At 37.1% G+C, this 10512-nt stretch overlaps 1 protein-coding gene across 1 annotated transcript; it reads right to left on the bottom strand.

Moving 5' to 3' along the window:
* Window positions 1-1212: 1212 nt before the first annotated feature.
* On the bottom strand, window positions 1213-2435 carry LOC111518981. Its single transcript, XM_023177475.2, has one exon. It carries the CDS (start codon window positions 2379-2381, stop codon window positions 1281-1283), a length of 1101 nt encoding a protein of 366 aa, XP_023033243.1. The 5' UTR covers window positions 2382-2435; the 3' UTR covers window positions 1213-1280.
* Between the last annotated feature and the right edge of the window lie 8077 nt (window positions 2436-10512).

The raw sequence follows: 10512 nt of genomic DNA, 5'->3' as shown, positions 1-10512 counted from the left end.
GTTCTTCTTGTTGTAAATGAGATCCGCTTTTTCGCTGTGTGTGTCTGTGTGAGTGTGTGTGTGTGTGTGTGTGTGCATTTATGTGGTGAAGGAATACGTAAGGTATTTGGACTTTATGCAACGTAATGGAATATAAGAATTGAAATGGAAACGGATCCAATAAGCTTACAATAGTAGGTACGATCCTTTTCTATGATCGGCATTTAAAAATCTATATAAAGCAAAAATTTGAACAAATAAGCTTATTTTGTAGAAACTAAAAATTGTCCGAATAATTGTTGTGCGTAAAAATGTGCCTTTTTTTTATTTTTTAAGTTTTTTTCATATGCCAAAGAAGGTTTTTTTTTGTTTTTATGTTTTAAATTAGTATTAGGAACATGAATTTTCAAAATGAAATAAAAATTTTTGTTTAAACTTAAATATTTTTGAAGTTATTTATAAAGAAAGTTGAAGTTTATGGATGTCCGAATAAATGTTGTGCTGACTGTATGTAGATTATTGTGTAGTTTTATTATAATAGGTTTACATTTAGCTTAGAATATTTAGAATTTACGACTTTTAATAGGCAACTTAAACAACTGACGGCTTGCAATTTGATTAGACTGCCATCTTAACTCCGACCAACAACTGACGACTTCTACTGACGCTCGACTCTTTTTTTAACATCATGGCAACCTCCGACCTAAAGCCTGTTACTTCTCTAGGGATGCCACACAGTCGGTGCATGTGTTATTGCCACCTTACATATATTTAAAGTAAATGCATATCGTTTTGCGATCGTCCGACCGTCCGTCCGTCTGTATGAACACATCGAAGTCAGAGTCTATTAGAAAAGTAGAGACACTTAATTTGGTATATAGACTAGTGATCAACTATAATGAAAATGTTTGCCACCCCTCCTAATATCTATCAATACCGAATTCCATTAAAATTTAAAACAAATGTTGATATATCTTTTTTAAAATTTAGATCTCTTCAAGAAGTTTATCGAATGGACTTAAAAGCTAAACAAGCGTCTCCATGTCGATGGACAATTAATTACATTGCTTGTGGGTGTAGTAGCTAAAGAAAAACAAACAAATTCTTTGAGATCTATAACTTAATCGTCGTCTTCGTTATCATATTACCCACTTTTGGGACATTCTCTTATCTAGAGCGTGTTCGCCTTGAATATCAACTAAAATGCGATTACAATCGGATGCATTATTCTTATTCTTGGAATGGAATGGAAAAATAATAAGTTTTATTTTAAAATGACAAAATTGTTGTAACAATGCCAATTACAACACACAAAAAGCGAAGGGGTTGGATGACAAACGCAAAGCTCGAATCTTGTGCTCGGCCACACAAATCTGTGATAGGAAGTCAAATTTCTTTTCGCAGCTCAATAAATAAGATGATCCTGGTCCGACGCAAAAATCATAAGACGACATTGTTGTATACTTTACAGAATTCAAAAGCTTCTCGGCGAATTCCTGTTTGGATTTCCAATCCCTGCGAAGTTCTTCCAGGTCTTGGTATATTTTTTCGAGCTCCTTCTCCGATACCTGCATTAATTGATTGTCGACTTCGATTGCGGACGATGCCTTCCATTGAATTGCCAACAGTTGCATTGGGGTCAGCTGATAGTACTTGGAAAAATCAAATGCATTTAAGTTTATTGGATCAATTTTATGCGTTTCCGGCAACTGTAGGCCATTTAAAACTTTTGGTCTGGTTACTGGGCATTGATCGAATCCAAGTTCCTTACAGTAACGTTCAATGATGTCAAAACGAGTCTTCTCTTTGACTACTGTGAACAATTCGTTTATGAACTTGAAAAATGTGTTCCAGCTCAATTGATAAGTAGCCTGGGAATTCACATATTTGTGTGGATCAGCCATGATTTTCTCTTTTACACATTTTAAAATTTCCATTTCATCAATCTGCAGAGCATATTCGTATAGCGAAACTACTTCATTGGGATCCAAGTCATAAGATAGCCGTTTCAATAAGTTCTTTAAGCAATTCTTCTCCATGTAAGTAACCAGAAATCTCTTGCTTAGGTAAATTAAGGCTCGCAATATTTGCAAAGGATATCCATCCAACGGATCGTCTTCCTGAGGGTATATGCATTGGATGAACGCCATGAAATCGGTAGCCAAAACATCATCAAGGACAATATTTTCGGAAGCAGTCGCCTCTCGAAAGGCACCCTGAAACATGCGCTCAAACACCGGTGATACAGTCATTAAGACAAACTTATGGCATCTAAATGTGATCCTTTCACCCATTTCACCGAACACCACAAAGCTGCAGTCCGACATGTGTCCAGTCTTCAGTAAATAGTCCATACGTTCGCGCCGGTTAAGATCTTGCCAATGCAAGTTATGGTGTTCCATGGATACACGAAAAAAATAATTACAATACAAAAATACAAACTTTTAGATACTTTTTTTCGTCAGAAATAAATTTTTCAAAATTTTGTTTTAGATATTGTTACAACTGCGAAGACAGACTATTGAAGACTGATTTATTTGGGTAAACACAAAATAATAAATGAAATAAAAGTGTTCAAATACATTATTGTCAAAGGTTTCTCTTCTCTTTTTTCAGTAGGCAAAGCTAGAAATAATAGAGAGGAATAGATAAGAACTTGGGGTTTCTTAGCAATTGCGATAGTCATCGGAATTGGATGTCTTTGTATATATATAGACCTATATATCTTGCCCCTATGGCAAGAGCATTGTCAAGTCGGATTTTAGCTCGGACGTTATTGTTGCTGAATTGATGAAACTTTTTTCCGACTACTTATTTTATGATTTTTCATGCTTTCCTTTTGCATATTTTCAGTGGGTTCCTGTCGCTGTGAGGGTGTAGTTTGTTTTTTTGTTGCTTTTTTTGCTTTGCTGCTGCTGCTGCTGCCTCTGTCTGACGTCTCTGTCAGCCTGTTTGTGTGTGGGCGTGTTTGTTATTTTTTTTTTCGTGTCTTTTTTCGTCTTTGTTTTGTGCTTTTCTTTGTTTGCCAGAGTTCGTTTTTTTCAGCTTTTTCCGGATTTTGTTTTTTCTTTAACTTTTTTGCCTTCGTTTTCTTATGTGTTTGTGTGTGTGTGTGTGTGTAGGTTGTTGTATAATTTTGTTGCTTCATTCATTGTTGGTTAAATGTTGGCTAACTGAGAGAATAAAAGAAAATATGTGTGGGTGTGAGAGAGAGAGAGAGAGATAGAGAATGGAATTGCAATTCTCTTCATTGGGAGCTGCCCATAAAAGTATGCTATGAAAAAAATGAAGAAGGAATGGAGCAACAACTCAAGCACATATTGTAAAGTAAACTTGCCACGCCCATTCGCACTCCTAAAGCCCACCAATCCCCACTCCACCAACCTCTATTGCCTTGCATTTTGATGGTGAAAATGATTTTTTGTGTTGACGAAAGAAGCGAGGACGGGAGCAAGGCTGAAAGAGATGAGGCAACAGAACGCAATGTGCGCGAAAATGAAATAAACTTTCCACGGATGGACGGGACGCGGCGGGACGGGACGGACGAGTTGGTGGTGTGGGGATTTGTTGGGCGGCAAACAGGGCAGAACGGAACAAAATGTCCTGCCACCGACAACGGAGGCCAAGTTGAACAGGCGAGGAGCGTGTATAGCAAGTGGCAATTTCACGCGCCAGGCTTGCCGCAGTGAATAATAGTAGAGAGGGACGGCGATAAAGGAACGAGGATAGACGTCGTATGGAGGTAGAAATCCATTTCGTATTCAGTGCTCGTAAAGTGGAAAACAGAGAAAACGCAGAAGCGGAAGCATCAGCAGGGGAAGGAGGGAAGAAGGCATAAAAAGAGAAAAGCGGAGAGTGAGCGCTAGTGGTAGTGGGTAGGAGCCGCAGGATTTGTAGGTGAAACTGATGTTTTATGCTTGTGGGTTTCGCAAAATCCTTCGCCACCTGAAAAACGCATAAAATCCCCGACCATCTCTCTCTCTCTCTCTCTCTCCTCTCTCTTCCGCCCACTCATCCGAGTTGCCCTCAACCCCGCCTCCTTTCACCCCGCAATCAAAAAAAAAAAAAAACAGAAAAACTCTTTTGGCAGAGGCAAAAGGCAAACTAGAAAATAGCAAAAACGTTCAAAATTGCCAGCAGTAAAAATTTGCGTTCGTTTGCCCCATAAATGAAAAATGAAACTTGTCTCGTACCCAACCCCGACCTCGCCCCGACTGTCACTGCTTCCCTCCCCCTACCCCCTATGTGTCTATCTCCTTTAGTTAAAACAGTGAAGCGTTGGGCAGGTAGTGCGGGGCGGTGTGGGGGCATGGCTCGTAAAAAACACGCACCATATAAAAGAGAGAGACATGAAAAAGAGATTCCCCCCAAGGAGCTTCTATTCCTTTTTCTCTCTCTTGTTTTATTTTTTCCGGTTCAGTGTGATCTCTATAAACCCAACTAATGTCTGAGGAATACTTAAAATTGTATTTTATACTTAAAGCGGTCAACTTCATTTAAACACTTATTTTCAGCCTTGTTCTCGTTTCCGATTCCAAATGATGTTGACAGAATCGATTTAGATTAGATTTTATTTCACTAACTAAAAGGCAAACAATGTGTGAGAATCTCTCAGATGATCCAATTAGATATAAAGTGTTATATTTTTTACTCAAAAGTACCCAGTTCGCTTCATATGAATAAAGGAAAACATCATAATGAACTTGTACCAAAGTTATTATCCTAACTTGTTTCTTTTTTCTTACTTGTTGTTTTTATTTCGACTTTTTTTTATCTTGGCGATTAACTAGGCAAATATTTAAACTTAATTTTTTATTATTGCACCGTAACTCATAAAGTTATTAATATGTTTTACTTTTGAATGTAACTTTATGATGTCAATCTATATTTGATTAAGCATTGAATACGAAAAGAAAAAATTAATTTACGTATTAAGTTCCTAGTTAACGCTAAAAAACGAATATTTTTAAATGCTCCAAGCCGTTTTACTTATTTATTTATTTTATATTCGTAATGTTGTTAAATAACCTAAAAAAGTTTACGGCAATTGGATTATTATTATTATTTTTTGTTGTTTTTTTATTAGAAGCGTATTCAAATATCACTAGGCGAATTGATTTGTTTTCGGCGATCAAATTTGTATTTCAATTAACTGCCTAAATATTTTTCCATTTATTTTAATATTAGTTATTCGAACAGTCTAACCAATTGGGTTTCCAGTAACTTCACTTACCCACTAACTTTGGGTTTTAATTCAAATATTTGCATTTGCATTTAGATTTTCTAAACTTGCTTTATATTAATTTTTAAGCTTTACTTTTTATACCATGGACACATACATAAATAGTTCCTTCACAATGCGTAAAACAGGCAGAACGAAGCTTCTCCGATCCCATAAATCCGATCCAGATCCGCATCATCAAAGAGTCAATGTCCACATACATCTGGAATTACCATAGTTTTTTAAGTATGCTGTAGGGTACTGGCTGATCGAGGGTTATATGATACTTTGCTTAAGCCTGGCACTTAGTTCGTTCAATTGGTCCTTGGTATATCGAAGTCGACGCGACGAATTGATTAATTGTTTGGTTTATTGTAAGTGAAATTGATGTTCCATTGCAATTCACTCCTTTAGTTCATTTAATTTGATTCATTTTGTTTAGTTCTTTTCTATTTTAATGTATTTTCTTGCTCTTGGAATTCATCCATTTTTAAGGACTTTCAAGTTAGTTAACTGAACCCGCTATAAACTCTTTTTTTTTCGTTATATGTGAAATTCGCATACCAACTTATTCTTTTCATGCATTTTAAATAGTAAAAAGTAAAAGAGGAACACTAAAAAGAGAGAAAAAGAGAGAGGGAGAGAGAGAGAGAGAGAAAGAAATATACATATAGTGAAACATATTTACCCACACGACGCATACGTAATTTGCACAATATTGCGTATACGTTGCATTCTGTTGGCAAGCGAGCAATTTTTTGTTAAACCCTGTTATGCAACCAGCACAGCAGAGCAGAGAGTTAGTGGCAAGCAGGGTGAGTGGTGGAGGGGGGAGGGGGGAGTGGGTGTAAAGGAATGTGTTGTATGTGTGTTAGCAGCAGGGGAGACGTGACCAGGAGGAGGTTAGAGGTGTCAAGAAGGGTTCGCTTGGCAGTGTCAACAATGTGCAAGGCGGAAAAAGCGAGCAAAATACGAAAAGAAAAAAAATAATATCGGTATGAAAACAGAGAATCGGAGTGAAAAAGAGTGAGGGGAGTAAGGAGTAAGGAGAAAGATCTAGATGGGGCAAAGAGTTTTTAAAGTGGGTGGGTGCATTGTGGGCGTGTCGAGCCAAGCAGTGAGCGGAAGTTAAGTTACAAAATTAAATTGATAATTTTTTTCCACAATTTGTTTTTGCTGTAAAGTAAAGTGAAGAAAGCACAAAAAGCTGAATCTCTACTACTACCAGAGAAAGAGAGATAGAGAGAGCGAAAGAGAGAGAGAGAGAGATAAAGAGGCAGACAAAGAGTAAGAGATACAGCGAAAAGGAGTATGACAGAGGGTAGAGGAAGAAGATGTGGCGGGGTCATAGGAATGGCTTGGAGGTTGCCAACAATGGCGTCGTTGTCCTCGCCTGTAATGTGCACCGGAAACGCTTGAAGTACATTCACATGCCAGCAGAGCACCAGAAAAAAAAAAATAATAATAACGAAAAGACGAAGACGGAGACGGTGGTGGTGGAGAAGGTGGAGATGAAGATGGAGCCAGGCACTGTATTTTCAGGGTGCACAAGAAAATGGTTGAAAGAAGCCAAAAGGAAGCTGCCTGCCACTGCACTTTCCCTCTGTTCGTATGTGTGTGTGTGTGTGTGTGTGTGTGCGTGAAGAGAGTTGCTGGCAGGGACAACAGACGCCAATGCACTCTTCTCCAAGGAAATTGTAGCTGGAGACACACACAATGAGGATTTTGCCTTTTGGAATGTGTTGCAGCTTGTGTCCTCGCTGTGCCATAAGATTCCTTGTGGTACTTTTGCTTTAGTGGCAAGTCAATAATTTAACATACATTTATATATCTATATATATATCCATGTATATATAAGTAGATATCTACACTTACTTAAAGTTGACCAACACTGAATTTGAGAATATCTGGCCGATGAGAAAGAAGACGACAATTCGCTTCGATAGAATTTATTTTTTGCAGTCGCCAAGCTACATCAACGTTTGTCTGTCTGATAACCAACCGCACCATATCGCCAAAAACCCTTCCCTTTTTCCGATCCTTTTTGGTAAGTATCGCTACTACCCATACTTACCCTGCTCACTCTCCGTTTGCAGCTGCTGTTAATATGACAAAAAGCAGGCAAAAGTTTTTCTTACTTGCTTTTTGTAAGGCGCCCCGAAAAATGCAGACAAAGTTTTCCTCCTGGGTGAGACAAGATGCGGCATGAGGTAGGGGGGAGGGGGTGGTCTGATGCCGAGAGTGTAAGGGTACGGTGAAAGGATGCTGTTTCTTGTAAAAGCGGCAGCAAAAGCACCAACAACGACAAAGCCAGACAAATTTAAAGGCAACCAAAAACGAAAAAAAAAGAATAAAATAAAAATAAACCAATAAAGAAAATAAAAAAAAAAAACAAAACGTATAAAATGAAAACCAGGGACTAACTTCAAACGTGACGATGTTTGTATACCCTCCCCAAGTTTCCCTGTTAATCTTTCCTTAACTAAATGCATCTTAATATGGTATACAATTTTATGGATTAGAGATAATTCTTTCTATATGTGGCACACCAATGACCAAAATGAATATACCCTTAGTGCAAGGGTATAAATATAAAAGAAGAAGTAAGGCAGCTTCAACTAGTAAAAAGTTTTGTGTGCAAAAGAAACTAAATGAAATTTTCATGTTCAAGCAAAAAGGAAGTAGAAGAGAAAGCAGCCAAATAAAGATGTATATAGACAATGAGACGAAGAAAGGAAGACACTTATATATATATGTATGTACAACTATATGTAATGTATCTTTAAGTGATCTTGATAAAGAAACTTACACTAAAAATTCAACATTGCTTAGGTTACGACACGGAACCTCAAAAAGAACCCATGAGAATTCGATTTGAGAATGCCCAACAAGTGCCTCCATTAGATGCCAGTGTTAGTTAATTCATTTCAAGTGACTTTCGAGACCGAATTGGGGCAACTAGTCACCTCCTTCGATCATAAATGTTAATTCATTTTATAATTTAATTAAGTCAATTTAAAAGAACAAATACATAAATTCTTCCAACCAAATCTGTTGCCTACTTTCTGGGCAATCATAAGCGGACACAAAAGAATGAATAACTTTTTGATTTTATGTTGGATATTGCATATTAAGAAGAATGCAAATTTGGTCATAAAACAACTTTTTTTTTAAGAAATCTACTTAGGTATAAACCTTAATCTAGTGTTAAAATCTGCAGGTAAAACAAAAAACCAAACAAACTTCTCTTTGATTTTATTTTCTGAAATGTTAATCCTATTAATCTTTTGAGTTCAAATAGCAATCATAAGAAATAAATTTGTTTCCACGATAGAGTAGGTTTATTTGTGAAATTTAATTTGCCTCTAAAGGGCAAAGTTTTTCTAAAAGTTTGTTGCTCTCTTTATTTTCAAAGCATGAACCCATAGAGTGAAATAGTAATGGGTAAAGAGATGCCTTTTCAACCCAATAAATTCTTGATCAGCATCAGCAGCTGAGTCGATCTGGTCATGTCCGTCAGGCTGTCCGTCCGTACAAACACCTAGACCTCAGAGACTATGAGAGCTACAGCCATTAAATTTGCTATATGGACTCTCCCCCAGTATTTACAATTTTGAATTTTGTTAATACTCCACCCAAAACGCTAAGCCAAAGTGCACATGTGCTTGTAAGGATTTGTTTGCTATATTATTCTCGCCAACATATGTAGTTACTTCACATAGAATAAAAACCAAGAACATAGCGAGTCTGAATTTCAGCAAAGATGTTAATCCTTTTTTATTCTTTGAGTGCAATTCTATAAAATAATACACAATGTTTATTTCAATCACTTATTTTGTTTTGGATTGAGGACATTTGGAGACAAAAGGTAAAAGATGAAGGTAGAGAAAGAAGCAAATTAAATAATTTGAAACTTAGTTTTTTTGTTGGTTTTGCAGAATTTTGAATTTAATCCTTTCTTTATAAAGCTGTAATACGATTGTTGAAGAGACGATATGTTGTAGCCAAGCCCTGAATTTAGGTAGCCCTGATCGTTTTCCCTTTAGATTAAGTATGTATCGACCTGAATGCAGCCCTGACTTATCGAGGCAGATGCCAGCTCTAAGAAGTAAGAAGAGGAGTCAGGATAAAACAAAATTGCACAGGAACGATACGTTAAAATAAACATCCGATAATTAGCACCAATTCGAAGCTCGAGGCAATGGGTCTTAGGGCTTAATATATATTGATAAACCTTATAATTTGTTGTATTTAAGAAACACCATCATAATCTATACTCAGTTTCGAATAAATCAGTTCGTGCTAAATGTTATATTTTTGTATCGCTAAAACTTTCGGGCGTTAAAGTACCGCGTTGTCGAGACATTCTTGACGGTAACAACAATACTAATGCTTCAAATTGTTTGATATAATTTGTACTTTACAGAAACTTTGGAACATTGACTGTTGTTATTGGTTTAATACCTTAATAGTCAACATAACAAATAATTAATCACTTAACTCACAGAGTTAAGGAGAAATGTTTTTTCTGGACCCACATTGAAGTCCCCATGTAAGATCCATTTTCACAAGGTACGCAACATAATTTCCACACTTGATTTCATAAAGAGGATAGATAGAAGATAGAGAGACCTAGAGCCCAGGATTGGCGGTAAACAGGAAAATGGAGAGGCTGACGGGCTTATACAACTTTTTACAGGATTTTACATGGCTGACTACATACCCAGCTAGCTAGCTAGCCCTCTTTCTGTCTCCATGTCTCTTTTGCTTTGCATGCTCCCTCCCCCCACACATAATGCCGATTGCTATGTAGCTGTAGCTGTGGCTGGAGCCGTTGCTGTCCATGGCCATTGGCCATAAGTTGGCTGTTAAATGCTACTTACGACTTACCGTCTGCTTCAATATTCCTGGCATGCCCTCCTGCATTTCTCCCACTTTGTCTTTGACTTTCAGCCCAACAATCTGCTGCTGTTCTGCTGCTTACTTTTACGTCTTATACTTGGCCATTGCCTATTACTTTTGGCTCCATAAAACTTTGTCCTCTTCAAGCATTGACTTCTTTTCCTTTACTTTGGTTTTGCTTCTTTCTTTCTTTTTTTTTTTTTTTTGCCAACTTTTGCCAGACATTTTAAAAACATTCTCATTCTCATTCCTATGCCTTGGCTTTGGCTATGGCTATGGCTACTAGGCGTGGCACCTTTTGGCGTTTTAATTACGAAACGTACGTAAGAAAGTTTTATTCGCTGTCTGCATGGGCAAAAAAGAAAAAGGAAATGCAAATTAATCGATATCGTTTAAGTTTATTAACCAAA

This window comes from Drosophila willistoni (genome assembly GCF_018902025.1).
Source record: "Drosophila willistoni isolate 14030-0811.24 chromosome XR unlocalized genomic scaffold, UCI_dwil_1.1 Seg143, whole genome shotgun sequence".
In the NCBI taxonomy this organism is placed as follows: domain Eukaryota; kingdom Metazoa; phylum Arthropoda; class Insecta; order Diptera; family Drosophilidae; genus Drosophila; species Drosophila willistoni.
This window is presented reverse-complemented; position numbering and strand designations above follow the sequence as displayed.

Bases quoted from the DNA above. Each gene is read 5' to 3' on its own strand.
- LOC111518981 (XM_023177475.2), bottom strand. From the start codon at position 2,381: ATGGAACACCATAACTTGCATTGGCAAGATCTTAACCGGCGCGAACGT.